This window comes from Pipistrellus hanaki (genome assembly GCF_964339955.1).
Source record: "Pipistrellus hanaki genome assembly, chromosome: 13".
NCBI classification, from domain to species: domain Eukaryota; kingdom Metazoa; phylum Chordata; class Mammalia; order Chiroptera; family Vespertilionidae; genus Pipistrellus; species Pipistrellus hanaki.
The window spans coordinates 35622085-35640042 of record NC_140515.1 but is presented as its reverse complement, the minus strand read 5'-3'; the positions used below and the strand labels follow the sequence as shown (position 1 = coordinate 35640042).

General features: G+C 47.6%; 1 protein-coding gene across 1 annotated transcript in view; it reads right to left on the bottom strand.

The window, feature by feature from the left end:
* The window catches only part of SLCO2A1 (solute carrier organic anion transporter family member 2A1), a 70000-nt gene that overhangs the window by 18566 nt on the left and 33476 nt on the right, over positions 1–17958 (bottom strand). Inside the window, exon 3 of the mRNA XM_084902128.1 lies at positions 17764–17926. Within this exon, the coding sequence (XP_084758254.1) occupies positions 17764–17926 (163 nt within the window). The remainder of the gene's footprint in view (positions 1–17763; positions 17927–17958) is intronic.

Sequence of the window (17958 nt, the reverse complement as noted above, 5' to 3'; positions counted from 1 at the left end):
ACCACTCGCATTACTGACCTGACTTGTGGGTTTCTTCACTTAGCACTAATGGGATTCTGTTTGATTCTCATTTGTGGTGCTCCCAGAGAGGGTAGAGCCCTGAACTAGGTGGGCATCGAAATCCTACACAGGAAAACAGGGCTGTGGACCAGATCTGCCTCGCACACTGGACTCTGCTCAGTGCTATTGAGCTCGGGGCTGCTGGGGACCATGGGGTTGGGGAGAGGTCAGCCCTCCTCCTGGGCCTCTCTCCTCCCCTCCCCTCCCCTCCCCTCCCTCCCTCTCCCCAACATGCACATTCATCCCCACAGTTGCCTGTCCTCTCTACTGATGTTTGCATGGGACACTGGAAAATTGCTGGCCAAGAGCGCTCCCTGACTGACCAGAAAGCAAAGAGGCCCAAACTTCTGTCTGGTTAAGGCAAAGTTGACACCTGCTGTGTGCAGAGAACAGAGCACCCAGGAGAGTGACCAGCTCCTGGACTCTGGTTAGTGTGTCTCTGTTCCTTTCTCCTCTCACGCCACACCCACTAGCCCACCTTTCCCTACAGAATTCAAATGGAAAGTGGGCCAGCCTTAGGGTGAGTAGGAGGCAGCCCCTTTGAATCATGGTGGAGATGTAGTCTTATTAGCAATGGAAAGACGCTGTAACATCTTGCAGGTTCCCCAAAATAACCAGTGGTTTGGAAGAGTATGATCTCTAATTTAGAAAACTCATCTGGACTAATAGAACATGCAGAAAAAAACTCAGGAAGACTTAGTGATGGGACTGTGGTGTTTGTGAGTGTGTGTGTTTGCCTCTGTAATTTTTCAAAGAACACATGATACTTTAAAAATAAAATGACAGTAAAAGCTATTAATTTAAAAATGTTTTCATTAGTAAATACAGCCAGAATTCAACAATGTCTCGTTCCATAACCATTGCCCTTCTTTCTGGCTTAGGCCTTAAACCAGAGCTGTGTTTCTCTGTCCCCCCCTCTCCCCCACCCCATCCTGTCCCCTGTGGGGTGCTGAGCCTTTCTCCAATTTATAGGCTCTACTGTAGAGACCCCAGTTCTAGTGCCAGGATTTTGAACATCTATTTATTGTACCGGCTGTGACATACACTGTCTCCTGCTCACAGCAGTTACTGGGTCTACCAAGTGGCTGGTTTAAGGCAGGGCTGGCATTTGAACCCAAATGTGACCGACTCAATGTCCACAGTGAAACCAGATCTGAAATGGTGATATTTTGCAGGGACGGGGGAGCTGGGCCTGGGGAGATCTCCCTTTCCTGAGCCACATCAGACACATGGCTCTCGGACTTCCGCAGCTGGCTGGGACCTGACACCTTCTTCCTCCCAACAGAGGTGTCCTGGAGAAGGGCTGGCTACTGGGATTTTTGGTGAAATCTGAGGCAATGAGATGAAACAAACACACAGTATAGGGAGTCAAGAAATTGGCTTTAATGAAAGAAGCCAGACACAGAAAGACAAATAGTGTATGATCTCATGTGTCTGACCCTAAAATAGCCAAACTTGTAGAAGTAGAAGCAGAGAGTGGAATGGTGGTCTCGAGGGAAGTGAGGGTGGGGATGAGGATGTGACGGTCGAAGGGTATAAAGTCTCAGGTGTGCGAGATAAATAAGTTCTGGAGATGCACTATACCAGTGGTCGGCAAACTCTTAGTCAACAGAGCCAAATATAGACAGTACAACGATTGAAGTTTCTTTTGAGAGCCAAATTTTTTAAACTTAAACTTCTTCTAACGCAACTTCTTCAAAATAGACTCGCCCAGGCTGTGATATTTTGTGGAAGAGCCACACTCACGGGGACAAAGAGGCGCATGTGGCTCGAGAGCCGCAGTCTGCCGACCACAGTACTATATTATAGCACAGTATTGCATGGTAAGTTTAAAATTTGCTAAGCAGGCAAATGTTATGTTAAGTGTTCTTTACGCTTCCCCCTTCTCTCCCCCGCCCAGAATAAAAAAGGGAGTGGGAAGAAACTCTGGGAGGTGATAGATAAGTCTATGACCTTGATGGTGGTGATGGTTTCAGGGTTATATACATATTTTTGTTGTTGTTGATAATCTTCACCTCACGATATTTTCCCCCCCCCCCACCATTGATGTGTAGAGAGAGAAGGGAAGGAGAGAGGCCAAGAGAGAGAAACATCAATGTGAGAGAGACACATTGATGGATCGCCTCCCGAACTGGCACACACACTTCTTTGCTCACACCCCAACTGAGACCAGGGATCCAGCTTGCAACAGGTACGTGCCCTTGACCCGAATTAAACAGGAGACCCTCTTGTCTGCTCAAACTGCGTAGGGCTAGGAGTATACGCATCATAAGCATTAAATATGTAAAGCTTTTTACTTGTCAAGCATATCTGAATAACGTCATTTAAAAGGAAAAAGCAATCAATTGGTCTTAACCCTAGGTAGTAGCTGTGTGAACTGGAGTAAGTTTCTAAACCTTTCTGAGACTCAGTTTCCCTTGAGGCAGACACCATAAGGTGGCTGGATCGGGAAACTCCCTATGCGTTATTAAAGAGCTAGAAGGCTCTGGTTCCAGTCTGACGGCTGTGACTGCCCTCTCGAAGGAAGGCTGGTGCGGCTCAGTGACACTGCCAGGGTCTGAGTCTTAGGGGCAGTCACTTTAGTCTAGAAGCCCCACACTGTAAAATGTCCCTGCTGAGACCGTGCTCGCTAGGCACCTCACTCCTCACCACACTAAGAATCCCTCCACCCACACTGGCCCGTGTCCAACACCCAGACGGGTGTGATGCTACAGGCTCACATCACTTCCCTGGGGCAAGGCCAACTGATGCTATAAGGGCTGGCCTGGGAGCCTGGGGCCTGGGTTCTCGTCCTGAATCCATGACACCCTATGCTGGTGACCTTGCCTTTGAGAGGCCTCGGAGGGTTCTGTGGAGGGCCAAGCACTGCAGAGAGTGGGAGGGTCCCGGAGGGCCCAGCAGGCAGAGTGACAGGCTCACTGCTCACTCCCTGCCCTTAGTGCACAGCCGCACAGCACACCCGGGTGGATGAGTGTGTTCACGCCAGGGACTGTGCTAGCCATTAGGAAAAGTGATGGGAAAGTACAGAGACTCCTAAGCTCTCCTGGAGACCCAGTGGGCATGCTCAGGAATAAGGGCAGAGCAGGCTCTGGGCCTGGGACGCCCCCCTGACCCACACTGCCACCTGACCATACTCAAACAAACTGGCACACACACTTCTCTGCTCACTCCCCTGCACCAACTTTGTCTGAGCTGATACATTTCTAAAGGGCCCATAAATACAGGGGCGCTGCCAAGTTTTCAGGTTTGGCATTGCTTTCCAAATGTCTCAAACAAATTTCGAGTATATTTTGCATAAGCGAGTGGGGAAAGTTTGCAGTCCCCTAAACTGTGGGCTGTTGTCACCTGTGAATGTCCGGACTGGGCTGCCTGTCTCCTCTGACTGGGTGTGTGACAGCACCTCCCTCCTGCATGCTGTCTCCTAGGCTGTGAGGTGCAGGGCCAGGTCTACGTCAGGTGCCAGAGTGGTTTAAGGATCGCCTGAAGGCAAATGGCCGTACTGGGAAAGTGGCACAAAGAACTGGCCTGCTCCCAGCTCTGCCACGGAGGGAGCACACCCAAGCCCGTCAGCAGCGTGGATGATGCCTGCTTCACACTCGGAGCACCTGGACCTGGGGTCTGAAAGGACACCTGGACCAGATCTCATTCATTCTCGGTTGTTCGGTTTCTTGGCCATCCTATTTGACTGGGCAGGCACTCTGCTGGGGGAGAAGACGTGGAGGTGACTGAGACAGGCCCCAGTGCTGATCTCACAAACTTTCAAGGTCCTGAGGAGTACAGGTCATCAAAGAAGCAGCCACACACAGAAAAAGAAGCAACCACAATACTGCTGGTCCAATCCAAACCGCAATGCGATATCACTTCACACCCACCAGGATGGTTATTTAAGAAACCAAGTGTCGCCGAAACCGGTTTGGCTCAGTGGATAGAGTGTCGGCCTCCGGACTGAAGGGTCCCAGGTTCGATTCCAGTCAATGGCATGTACACTGATTGCCTGCACATCCCCAGTTGGGGGTGTGTGCAGAAGGCAGCTGGTCAATGTTTCTCTCTCATTGATGTTTCTAGCTCTCTATCCCTCTCCCTTCCTTTTTGTAAAACAAACAAACAAACAAAAAAATCAATAAAATATATTTTTTAAAAAAACAAGTGTTGGGCAAGATGTGGAGAAATTAGAGGCCTTGCACATTGCTGGTAGGAACGTAAAATGGTACAGCCACTGTAAAAAAAAAAAAAAATCATATGATCCAGCATTTACACTTCTGGGCATATGGCCAAAAGAATTGAAAGCCGGGACTTGAGCAGATATTTGTGCACCAGTGTTCATAGCAGGATTATTCACAATAGCCAAAAGGTGGCAACAACCCAAATGCCTGTCAATGGATGAAAGTCTAAACAAAACGTGATATATACACACAATGAAATATTGTGGAGGCTTGTAAAAACAAAGGAATTCTGACACATGCTACATACAAAGTGGGTGAACCTTGACAACACCACACTAACTGAAATAAGCCAGATACGAAGGTACAAACATGATTCCACTTACAACGAGGAACCCAGAACAGGCAAATTCAGAGACAGAAAGTAGAATGGTGGTTGTCTGGGGCTGGGGTGTGGGTGGGGAAGGAGTAGAGAGTTAGGGTTTAATGGGTACAGTTTCGGTTGGAAAAGATGAAAAGGTTCTGGAGATGGATGGCAACAATGGTTGTACAATGGTGTGGATGTACTTAACACCATTGAACTGTACACCTAAAATAGCTAAAATGGCCCAGCTGGTGTGGCTCAGTGGTTGATCATCCACCTATGAACCAGGAGGTCACGGTTTGATTCCTGGTCAGGGCACATGCTGGGGTTTTGGGCTCCGTCCCCAGTAGGGGGTGTGAAGGAAATAGCCAATGAATGAGTCTCTCTCATCATTGATGCTTCTATTTCTCTTTTCCTCTCCCTTCTTCTCTGAAGTCAATAAAAAATATTTTTTTAAAAAGTAAAAATAGTTAAAATGGTAAGTTTTATGTTATGCATATTTTATCACAAAAAAATAAAATAAAATAAACACCAGCTAGTATCACTGAGCTGGGAGAGGACAGGGTGTCAGGGAGATGTGGGAGGGGCAGAAAACCCAGTGTAGTTGGGGAGAAGGTTTGGGAAAAGATTCCTGGAGAAAGTGGCCTTAGAGCTGAGAAGAATCAAAGGGAGCCAAAACCGGTTTGGCTCAGTGGATAGAGTGTTGGCCTGTGGACTCAAGGGTCCCAGGTTTGATTCCGGTTAAGGGCGTGTACCTTGGTTGAGGGCACATCCCTGGTGGGAGGTGTGCAGGAGGCAGCTGATCGATATCTCTCTTTCATTGATGTTTCTAACTCTCTGGCCCTCTCCCTTCTTCTCTGTAAAAAAATCAATAAAATATATTTTATTTTAAAAAAGAATCAAAAGGAGTGGACAGAAGATCTGTGGGAAGGAGCAGAGAGGGACAGCATGAGGAGGGCTCGGAGGTGTGAAAGGCAGCCTCAATATCACAAAATGAAGTTCAGTGTGGTCAGCCTGAAACACAACTAGGGTGAGGCATGGCCATCCTGGAGGGCCTGTGTGCCTTGGAAAGGGGCCTGAAAGAAAAGCCCCAGATGGTGATGGTCACGAGAGGCAAGGGGGGTGGGCAGTGCAATGAACACACTGGAAAGATTAAGGTCAGTTTCCAAAGCCCATGAGTAAAAAGGGGAGATGACCCAGACAAGACACATTTCCATGGTAACACAGGTGAGGCTGTGCATTGCACCAGGGGCTGGGATGCTGGCCAGCTCCACGCTGTGCGGATAGTGATGTGCAGCCCAGAGCAGGTGTGTGAGGTACAAAGGCTGGGCGTGTCCTAGGAGAGCAGGTGCATGAGAATCAAAGGACCAGAGAGTAAGTGTTGCTTTTAAGAATTCTAGTTCTTGCTTTTGCAGATTCTTTATATATATATATATATATATATATATATATATATATATATATATATATATATATTTTTTTTTTTTTTTTCTTCAGAGAGGAAGAGAGAGGGATAGAGAGTCAGAAACATCGATGAGAGAATCATCGATCAGCTGCCTCCTACACACACCCCTACAGGGGATGTGCCCATAACCAAGCTATATGCCCTTGACTGGAATCGAACCTGGGACCTTTCAGTCTGCAGGCTGACGCTCTACCCACTGAGTCAAACCGGTTTCGCGTTGCAGATTCTTATTATTAAATTCACATTTATTAGATCATTGCTGTTGGCATCGCAAGCTAAATGTGTGTGTGACATTTAATGGTCATCGAAGATTGAGAAAATGTTGACTGGCTTATTAAATCTTGTTTTTTGTGTTTTTGGAGAATTTTTATGAGTTTATTTGAGCCAAACTGACAAAATAGGCCAGCAAGCAAGAGCTCAAATGCTCCCATCAGTCTTTTTTTTCCTTATTCTTTACATGGTACACTGCATGGTCCACCAATGCCACAAAACCCTCATGAAATTCCATCTAATGAGGTGTCCAGGAGGCCCAGCTCTCCAGAGATTGTTTAACTGCTATTATTAACTTTCAAAATGTCAAGATTCCAAATCAGATACTGCCTTTACTAAAAATATGTACTTTAGCCCTGACTGGGGGACTCAGTTGGTTGGAGCATTATCCTGTATACCAAAAGGTTGTGGGTTTGATTTCCGGTCAGAGCACATACCTAGATTGCAGATTCTATCCCCAGTCCAGGTGTGACCGATCAATGATTCTCTCTCACATTGATGTTTCTCTCTCTCTCTCTCTCTCTCTCTCTCTCTCTCTCTCTCTCTCTCTCTCTCAAATCAATTAATATCCTCAGGTATGTTTTAAAAAAGGGGTATTTAAAAAATAATTGCCTCAATTAAATCTAAGTCTACTGAGTTCCTCTTTGGCTATTCTGTATCCTATATTGCCGCAAAATCTCCCAGCAAACTCTCTTCCTTATTGCCAAACCCATCCCACATCAGGCCCAGACACATGCCAACAGGGAAGGGCTTTAATCACCCACAGAGGGCAAGGCTCCATTCCCCGGGCGCCCTGTCCTCCTCAGGAGCAGCAGCTGCTGTCCCAGAGGCAGGGAGCCCTGGAGCCAGGAAGAGCAGGGCTCAGCAGTGGGTAGGGCCCGCTGCTTCCTGGCTTGATGTGAGGACAGGCACAGACACACCTACGAGATACTGTGTGTTTGGTGCCAGACCACCAGCAATACAATGAGTCTGGCAGTAATGCTAGTTGTGAGCGTTTTGCTGGTGGAGGGTCTTGCCTTTACTTTGTAAAAAAAAAAAATGCAACATCTGCTGAAACCGGTTTGGCTCAGTGGATAGAGCATCAGCCTGCGGACTAAAAGGTCCCAGGTTCAATTCTGGTCAAGGGCATGTACCTTGGTTGCAGGCACATCCCCAGTGGGGGGTGTGCAGGGGGCAGCTGATTGATGATTCTCTCTCATCGATGTTTCTAACTCTCTATCCCTCTCTCTTCCTCTCTGTAAAAAAAAAAATCAATTAAAAAAATGCAACATCTGTGAAGCTCAATAAAGTGAAGCATTAAGACGAGCTCTGCCTGGATTTATGTCAGAGGCAGACACGGGGCTTCCCAAGAACTCAGGCCTGGGACTCTCTGCAGTGGGAGGCTGTGGCCAGCTCACTCTGGTGAGAGCGGAGTTTTCTAGAATTTAGACCACTAACTAGGCCTTTCTCTTAAAAATAAAAGGACATGAAGAGAGGTGAATACAAGGGCCAGAAACAGGGGGAGAAAAAGACGTGTGTCAAGAGCCCTTCACAGAATGGGAGGTGGTGGTGGTGGGGGACTTGGCGTTCTTTGCTCCATTCAGCTTTCCTCAGGAGCTTGGGGAAGAAAGAGCAACCTCTTTCCATTTCTCAAGCATTTCTGCACAAACCTGGGGCCCAGTTACTCTCCACTGACTTGTGGAAGCTCATCGCCCTCCTCCTCAGAAGAGGCTTAGCTCTGACCTTCCCACCGTGTAAACCGAGGGAAATGCCAGCCTGCCCACCCGCCCAAGGCCACCTGCCTCCATCGTGGAGGGCCCTGGGGGAGGGGAGAAAGGGGAGTCTATCCATTAGCGGGATGTCAGTCCATTGCTATGTTCCCCGAGGCAGACTTCTGGAAGGCTCAAGGTTCCTCGGAGCACATTCTTTTACCCGCAAGACACCAGAGGTCGGGCTGGGCCAGTTTTCACAGGGCTATGAAATGCTAAGTAGAAACAGGCTAGGACCTCTCCCCTCCCCCAGCGGCCCAGCACCACCCTGTCTGCACCAGGAGTCAACCCTGTGACTCATCCTCCCACCATTTAAATATGCAGAATTTCAGTTCTGATTTCTGGACCCCCTCAGTGGGTTTGGAAAGATAAGGGGATCACTTCCCTCGATTGGTCTACTTCCCTAGAATGGACTCTAAGGAGATGGGCCAGATCTGGGCAGACCATGGTCTGGTCACGTCCCAGGTGTGGCCAGGCTGAGGCTGGCTGGGGGCGGGGAAGGGGGTTGTCAGGGTATAATGAGAGGTCTCTGCACGAAGTTCCAAAGATGAAGCTGAGGGAAATGCTGGATGGGTCAAGCACCATGGGAAGGCCATGGCAAGTGGGGCTTTCCTTTGACGTCAATCTCCTCCTTCTGGTAAGTAAAAGAGAGGATTCTGCCAGGAAATAGGAGGGCAGCAGTGACTTCTTCAAGTCATGGTTTTTGAGAGCCACCCTCACCTCCCACTGAGAAGGGGGCTAGGCTTGTGGGTGAGCAGGGTCAAATGAGGGGGAGATTATTAGCAAAGCCCATATTGCAATCCATGAGAACAATAGGGAAAGGCAGGGGTGCTTCTGGAGAATTTTCTGGAAGCTCCGCCAAGGTGCCAAGCCCTCGGGTTTCCAGCAAAATCCTGGAACCTCATTCAGAATGTTCCCTTCTGAAGGACCTATTTCCTCATCCTCCTAAATCTGGCTACTCAACAGTTTTACCAGAAACTCTGGCAACTCCCACCAGCAGGCCTGGAACAGGCTGTCCCGACCTCATTCGTGATTTGAGACCTTGAAGTTGTTTGTAAAGTGCGTTGTATGTACATCAGAAGCGAATGAGTTCCCAGTGGAGTTCACCAGGCCTTACTAATCCATAATGCTCCTGTAGTAATAGGTGTTCGCTTCCAACTAGACTAAGCCTCCACTTATAATGTAATTTCTATGGGCATATGCATTCTGAGCTTTGTTTTGGAGAAGTAGGAGAACAAACTCTTGTGTACCAGCAGATACCAACTGAGTCCGGATTTTCAGCTTTGGACACATCCTGGGGCAATGGAAGGAATTCACATTTTGAAGCCAAAGAGACCAGGTTCAAATCTTGGTTCTACTGATCACTGGTTGGTAGCATCTGAGAACCTCAGTGTCTTCATCTCCAAAACAGATATAATAGCACCCACCTTGCAATATTGTCATGAGGATAAAAAAATCATGTGTATGTTATAACTTGGGGCATAGTGATCATACAATAAGCTCAATTTTCACCCAAAGAGGCCAGAAATGTTGAGAAATTTCAATGGCTAAGGGAGATGACAGAACCCTGGAGATGGGCAATATTACCCAGGTTTTTAAGAATCTGGGAACTGGGTCCAGAAACTAGAGACAAGTTCAAGGTCACCAGCAATGAAGGCTTGTAATAAAGGAGTTGTGAGGCACATGGGTGGCTTGAAAGAGTTCATTCACGTCTGTGCAGAAAAGAGCAAGCGTGGGGTGGTGGTGGAAGGAGAGAGTTCCTCTGCTCTGCTCTCAAGACTGAGTTTCCAGAACTAGTTCTAAGGCTGGACATTTCTTCCCACATGGCCAGTGCCTATTTGTATTGAGGTGTGCATGTGACCAATGAGCCGGGTGTGAGAGGGCAGTCCACTGTGCATGGTGCCACGAGGCCAGACATTATCCTGCTGGCAAGGGGCTTTCCCCACCCAAACCTTTGCCCCTGCACATGTGCCTGCACCCTGAGGAATTAATTGCCAGTTGCCAAAGAAGGAGGTATCACCTGGCTCAGTTCATCATTGAAACTGTTTCTTAGTGGATGGAGGTGGGAGGTGGGAGGGGAAGGGTGCTCAGAGCCATTTTATTTTAATATTTGGAGATGTGTGCTTAATTTGCACCCCCAAATTGGAAGTGAAGCAGAACTTATTGCCCACAAATTTATTCAATTGGCTGATGTGGAGCTCTTTGAAGAAGAAAAAAAAAGCAATTAGCTGAGCCAACATGAGCTCATCAAAAGACATTCATATCAAACCAACCTCATTTCCTTTGTTAATGGGGCTCCCAGACCAGCAGGAAGCCGTAACATGGTGTTACTTGACTGGAGGAAGTCTTTTGACAAAGCTTGTTATGATATCCTGGTAGACAAGACGCAGACACGTGCCTGGAGAGTCCTCTGGGAGAAGCGGCTCATGGCATGCCCAGTGAAGGAGTTGATGGATCAGTGTGACCTAAAAGACGGGCACAAACTGTGCACCACTCCATCATTGTCATGGACTTAGGTGAAAGCCGGGAATAGCTGGTAAATTTATGAATGACACAAAGCTGATAGGAGTGCCTAATAAGATAGTCCAAAGGCTGAAAATTCAAGATTAGACCTAAGACTATAAGAAGGTACTCTGACCAAGGAGAAGGAGTCTATGGAGTCATTTTGGGCTGCTGTACCAAAGTATCATAGACAGTGTGGCTTATAAACAACAGAAATCTATTTCTCTCAGTTCTGGAGGCTGAAAAGTCCCAGATCAGGATGTTAGCATGGTCAGGTTCTGGAGAGAGCCTTTTGTGGATGGCAGACTACTGACTTTTTTTTTTTTGTCTCCTCACAAAACCAAAAGAGAGTGATCTGGTCTTTTCTTACAAGGGCACTAATCCCATTCAGGAGGACTCCACCCTCATGACCTAATCACCTCCCAAAGGCCCCACCTCCAAATACCATCTTGGTCCTGATGTTTCTTTGCTATTTTCCCCCTTTTTAGATCTGAGCTGCACATCTTCTCTGATGGTGGCCAATCCAAACTCTGAATCCTGAAAAGTCCTTTTTATTTTTTTTTATTTTAACTGAGTAAAAGAATCTGCTTCTGTTGGTCTCCTGTCCCCTGGTGGGTAGCAAACTACCCAAAACATCTAGTGTCCCCTTTTCAAGCCTTTGGGCCACAACTAGAAGCCTTGGCTCTATCAAGCATGGCAAGAAGAGAGGATAGCTCCTCCCTGTGTCCTCTGAGGACCTTGGGGGGCCTCTTTCAGGAAGGATGGATCAATGGCTTCTTCAGAACCACATTCTCCAGAAGGAGTATGTATCCGGTTTCTGTAAGGCTGTCCCCTGCTCTCTCACAGTTTTCCTGGGGGTGCCTAAAGTCCCTGCAATAGCTCCAGCCTTCCTTTTCCACCCTGGGTGCTGACTCTCCCAAGGAGACCCTCGCCACTACCATAGGTGGACCCAAGATACACTGTCTGCCAGGGGTCCCAGAGGAGTGACTCTTTTCATGGGAGCAGGATGTAGGATACAGCTTGCTGCCTAGGTCTCCCTTCTCCCACCAGACCCCAAGCAGGCCTGCCATCCAAGCCTCATTGCTGAGCAGCAAAATGACTGAATAAGCCTGGAGGAGCCCATGGAGAGGCGGAGCCACACTCATGTTTCTGCTCAGACCTGAGCTGGGGACCCAGAACAAGGAGGCATGTTTCTAGGCTGCCAAGTGGGGGACTGTGATGTGCCCACAAAACAGATGCTACGAGAAGCCTGAGAGGCTCAACTGCTCTCATATCATAGCTGTGAGGCCTTCCGTGAGGCCGCATGTCATTGCCATGGAGACGGCCAGTTCTCCTGCAGAGCCCAGCTCCTTGCCTGGCCTTTTCCTCATGGTCAGCACAGCAGCCGAGTGTTTTCTGTCATTCTCCACGCTGGTTTCTCTCCTTTCTTACACTATGCATTAAACATGCTCTGCATCCAATCTCGTTAGGACTTGTTTTGCACATCTGTTTGAGGCTATTTTCTCTCCGTTGGCTTAATAACACCCATGTGTTTTGTCATTTTTTTTTTTTTAACCCCTCTTGTTGTTTTCCTTTTTAGGTTAAATAGATTCAACTGGCCAGATGCAACTCTCACCCTGACCATCTACCACCCACTTACCTCCTCACACCCAAGCACTCTCTCCCCTTCACCCCCATATACACCTCCACCCCCCCCACACACCCCAACTCCTGCCACACACGCTTTCCCCGCTCACATACATTCCTGTCACCACCCTCCACACCTCCGCAGAGCCCCCCCCATACACACCCACTTCTCCCAAATTCCCTCCTATCCCCACCTTCCCCATCTTCACACACATCCACCTCCTCTCCATACCTGTACACCTCCTCACTACTCCACTTCCTACACATAGAAACGCCTCTCACACATACAATTACCCCAAAACACACCCACACTTCTCTGTACATATTCACCTCACACCCCGGCTGGGAGTTCACCACTGAACAGCCCTGAGCACACTGTCCTGGAGCAGTTCCCTCTAAAAGGACCCTGCATAGATAGCTCCCATGGTTCAGTGCAGTGGGTTGTGCTCTGGGGGTTGGGGAGCTGCTTCCAGGTCCTGCGTGTCCTCCACTGAGGAAGGGACTCAGCCATGCAGGAGCTGGAGGCTTCCCTCCATGTGCCTTCCTACCACTCTCCTCTCTGGGACACCCTTGGGATGAATGAGCATGGGCCAGGGGCTGGCCGCTTCGTGAACAAAGGACTAGAAAGTGACTCTTCCCTTTCTTTTCTTGGCTGTTCTAAAAATACAGTGCACTCCCTCCCCTGCTTATCGGACGGGAAGCTTCCTGCCTGTGCACAGCCATTGTCTGCCGGCGAGCAGACTTCCCCTGGACTGGGCTGAGGGCTCTCACAGGTCACACCTAGTCCTCCCAGCGGAGGGTTTCCGAAGACCCGTCCCTGATCTCCTGGGAGAACTGGTCTCCCGCTGGCCTGTTTCCCACCTCACCCAGACCTCGCCAGCCTTCCAGAAGTGGTCTTAGAGGCTTTGGCTGGGTAGCTTGCCCTTTCTCCAAAGGCGCCAGCGGGACACATTTCTGGACCACACTGACATTTAAAAAATCTAAACATTCATAAATGTCTGCACGGCCTTTTTAAAATCGGCAATTAGTTGTTAAAGGTCTCCGTGATTCCCACAAAGTTCAGCCCCTCTTTAATCCCCCCCCAAAACACATACACACACACACACACACACACACACACACACACACACACACAGTTACTCTTCATTTCCCATGGTCGTTTCTGGAGTGCTTCAGCTCTACGGGGAAGAACTCAATCAGCACGTGGTAATAATCTGGGGGTCATTCCTTATGAGCAACAGATTTCAAATACCACAACAAGGGCAGGCGGAGAGAAGTCTGCTGAAAGCGGACATGGGCCAGGCAAGCACTTTACCTAAGCTATTTGGTTTGGATTTCCCCCTCAGAGCACCCTGAAAAGGAAGGGGGTTATTGTTCCCATTTAACAACAAGGAAACGGAGGCTCAGGAAGGTGAAGCATTGGCTTGCCAAGGAGACGTGGCAAGGAAGTGTTGAGCTGGGAATTGAATGTTGAAGACCATGTTCTTACCCATCATCACCCAGGCTAGTCCCACCTGACGGTCTGGGAATAGAGCAGAACAGCAGCCTAACCTTCTGCAGAGAGAAATCACATGGCCCCGCCTGTGGAATCCCAGAGCCTCATCCATGCCAAGGGATGGGCCCTGCTCCAGACCAAAGCAAAGGATCTACGGAGAGGACCAGGGAGAAGCTGCCCTTAGATGGTCCCAGGACACCCAGCCAGTCAGCCACGAGCTGTCAGACTCCCTCTCCACAGAGAGCAGGGGCTTCCTCCTGTGTGATCCTAGTTTACCCAGCACAATACACCCCCAGTGACAAGAACGATGACTTCATGGTTGCTGCACATGCCAGCTACCAGGCTAAATCCTGAACATTCACCGTCCCAGACCTCACAGCCCTGCAGGAGGGGGTCAGTCTTCTACAGGGAGGAACGGAGACTCAGAGCTGAGAACAAGGTGGCCAAGGCCATGTTATTGGGGGACTGCCATGCCCAGATTCAGACCAGGACCACCTGAATCCAGAAGGCTGTTCAGATTCATGGCTCCATTCAGGGTGGTGTTTTTAATGAAATGCATTTGTTCCTGATGGCCTTGCATAATTGAAAACGCAAGTTCCCAGAGGACCACGTTTGAAGTAGGAGTCACATTTCAAACATTTCCCCTAAGCGAACATTTTTGTTTGGACACATTGGCAGAGCACACACCCATGTTGCCCTAGCACCCAGGGCACAGCCCCAACTACATCCCACAGATGTGGCTCTTGGACCAAAGTCCTCTTCATCCTGCCCCCTGGCACCAGGAAGATGTTCTCAAGGTGGCTCAACCCTGAGCACTTCCAGCTGCTGCTCTAATCCCAGTCAAAATGGCAGGGACTGCTGTGTCCTATTGTCGCAAGTAGGATTTACACAAATAAAATGAACAACAACAAAAAGGCTCATTTCCCTGGCCAGTGATTCCTCCCTGCAGGCCTGAGAGGCAAGCTGTGGCCCCCCTCAAAGTCCCCTTCAGCTTCTCTCCAGTGGAGTTTGGCTCAGAGCACCGAGCTCAGGGCAGGAATGGTAGAGAGCAGGGAGGATCATGGTGGGCTGAACCAAGCTGTGGACCATTCCTAACAAGGAGCAGAGTGACTGCTTTCAGAGGCCTCCCCGTTTCTAACCACCCTCTGTGGTGGCTGCTCTATGTGAAGCAAATAACTACACTGGGATGTAGTTATGGCTGCGGGTAGCCAACTCATCAGGCTAAGCAGGCCACCATGTGTGGCACCTAGCAGGATGCCCTCCCCTTGGCCTGGCCATAGTGCCCTAGGCTCCCTTGTTGATTTCATTATCCTAGTCTTCATGCTCATGGAATCGGCAGGGACCTCAGGTCTGGAAAGACAGTAATGCAGTGGGCCTGACCATCCTCTCTGAGAAGATGGCCAGTAATTCCTGACTCTCCTTCAGAGCTGGCCTCGTGCCACCTGTCTAGACCAATGCGGAGAAAGAGCGCAGCAGGATACTAAGGTTATCCTTAGATCAGTCTTCCTTCTGTGCCTATTTGAAGCAGGACTTAGCCCTTAAACAGTCCAGAAGGATCCAAGGCCATGGTGTATTTATGATAAATGAAGTTTACAGGCGATTTACAGAGAGGTGGAGAGAAGATACTCATGACCAGAACCCAGCAGACATTTCATCACTAGACATCCTTGTTCCTGCTGCATCTTTTTCTATTCCAGCCACCTACCTGTCCTCAGGTAAGTCACACAACCTATGAATCTCTTATGTCATCATATGTGCTTCACGTCTTGAGCCTGATCTGTACATATGACTTAAAAAAATAAGTTTGGTACTCACAAACACAAGAATCAATTATTCCCTCAGCACATCCCAGGCTGGCTCATTTATCCTCGGATGTCTTCAACCCTGATACAGTGGACTAAGGAAGAGCATTTATGGACTGGGCCTCTCATTGCTGCTCATCATGAAACCTTTGCCATTACCCACATCCTTTAAGAGAAGTGCAAATTTGTCTGAAGCCAATAAATTATTATGCAATGAGCTCCAAAGCAGTGATGCTCTTGGGGTGCCAACTAAATGCAAATGCAAAACCATTCTGTATGGCTATTTCCCAACACAGACCACACAAATTTTCTACAGGAGAAAAAAATCCCTCTGTAAAAGAACCCATGGTCAAATATCATAGGATGTACAAAAAATAATCCACTACAAACAAGAGCAAGCAGACACAAAGCACTGGAGGATTAGCATTCTCAAAACTTGAGCAAAAAGAACAATTGGAAAAATACTATAAAATAAATATATTTAAAATAATTGAGGAGACCAAAGGAAAACTAGAATTCATAAGGAAATATCAAGAATCCATGTAACTAGGACAGATAGATTTGAACTATTGTAATAATTTTTAGAAATGAAAAAAATATAGAGAGACAGCCATTAAAATTTAAAATGTAAAATGTAAAGGATGGCTTAGAAATCAGATTAATATAGCTAGAAAGAGACTAAGCGAACAGGAAGACATACTTGAGGAAATCACCCAGGATGCAGCACAGATGAACAAAGCACTAGAAACTATGAAAGAGAAGTTAAGAGACATGGAGACCAGAAATAAAAATGTCCAACATTTTAGAAGAAAGAATGGAGAAAATCTGGGTATCAATATTGGGAATATTTTTGGCTGAAAATTTTTGAGAATGGAAGAAAAACCTTAATCTTCAAAAGAAATAGCACATGGAACTTCCAATGATAAGTAACAATTAACCCAAACTTAAGCACCTTATGGTGGACATGTAGAACAACAAAGAGAGAAAAATTTTAAACACAAATAGAGAGAAAAACACACACCAGAATACCTAAAAAGGGAGGCAATTTAGACTGATGAAGAAGTTCCAATATCAAGAGAAGCCAGAAGATAGAGGTATGATACAATGTGCTAAGAGGAAGTAACTAAATTAAATCCTGTTTGTATCTCAATTATAATTCAAAAATTAAGACATTTTCAGACAGAGACTTAGAGATTTTCTTACTCATGAATTCTGATTGTGGTGGTTACACAAATCTTTAAATGTGCTCAAACTTACAGAAAAAAAATATATATTACAAGAAAATATATATAGTACCACAGTTAAAAGATAACATGATATGTCAAAACCATTATTGGTAATATAGACCCAAACCATTAATTTTTATACTTTAAATGGGTGAACTGTATGGTATGTGAATTGTGTCTCAAGAAAGCTGTTAAAAAGAAAAAGGAAAGAAAAAAAAAGAAGTATCTGAAGGAAAACTGATAAACCATAATGGTCAGTATATCTGTCTGTTATATTGTTTTCTTTACTTTGCTATAGTTTGGATTTTTTATATTATAAAATACAATAATTTTTAAAGAACAGGAGAACTTTTACTGGGCAATTCAGTGGTTTTTAACTTCGTGTTAATGAATTATCTGAAATCCTTACTCATCTCTCCCTGCCACAGGGCCTATCACTAAGAGCCAGAGGCTCCGTGTCACAGGAGGGCCACTTGTCTCAGAATCAGGAGGCCTGAGTCTGTCCCTCCCTAACTGACTGGTGTCCACTAGACATCTTTGAGCGCCACCTTCTCATCTTAGACCCCTTTTCTCCTCTTCACAGGAGTCCAGAGGAATCAAATGAGATCATAGTGCAAGTGTATTCTAAACCCAAAGAATGATGGGCGAATGCACCAATGCCAGGAAGTGTTCAATACACAATGAAACATAAAAGAAATTCCACAGACCTCTTCATGGTCCATGATCTGACCCTCATCCTGCCAAACCCATCACAGCACCGTTCCCTGGTGTCTCTCTCTGCTTGGGTGAAATGAATGGATCATTCCTGGCGTGAAGCACAGGGAATTACAAAGGAGGTGAGCCATCCACTGCAGGCTCCACCCTCAGCAAGCCAGAGCTGGGACCGTTGCTTCATAGCTCCACATAGTTCCGCATGTCCTGGTTTCAGATGGGCTTTGGGAGGAAGTTTCTGGTGGGAGAGGACGGCGTGGCTCAGTGTGGTATTCACTGCCCCAGAAGCACGGCCACCGGCTTTGCCTTGGGGGAGGGGTTGGAGGCCACTTACCGACGCTGGCCACGGTGTACTGGTAGGGCTCTGAGAGGAAGTGTGGGAGGGTGAGGATGAAGGCACCCGAAGCTAGGAGGAGACCCCCGATGCCAATCAGCCGTGGACGGTGCACCCGGCTGCCGAAGTAGCTGACGAAGATGATGAGGATGGCGTTGCTGATCTGTGGAGAGAGCAGAGGGACTGAGTGAGACC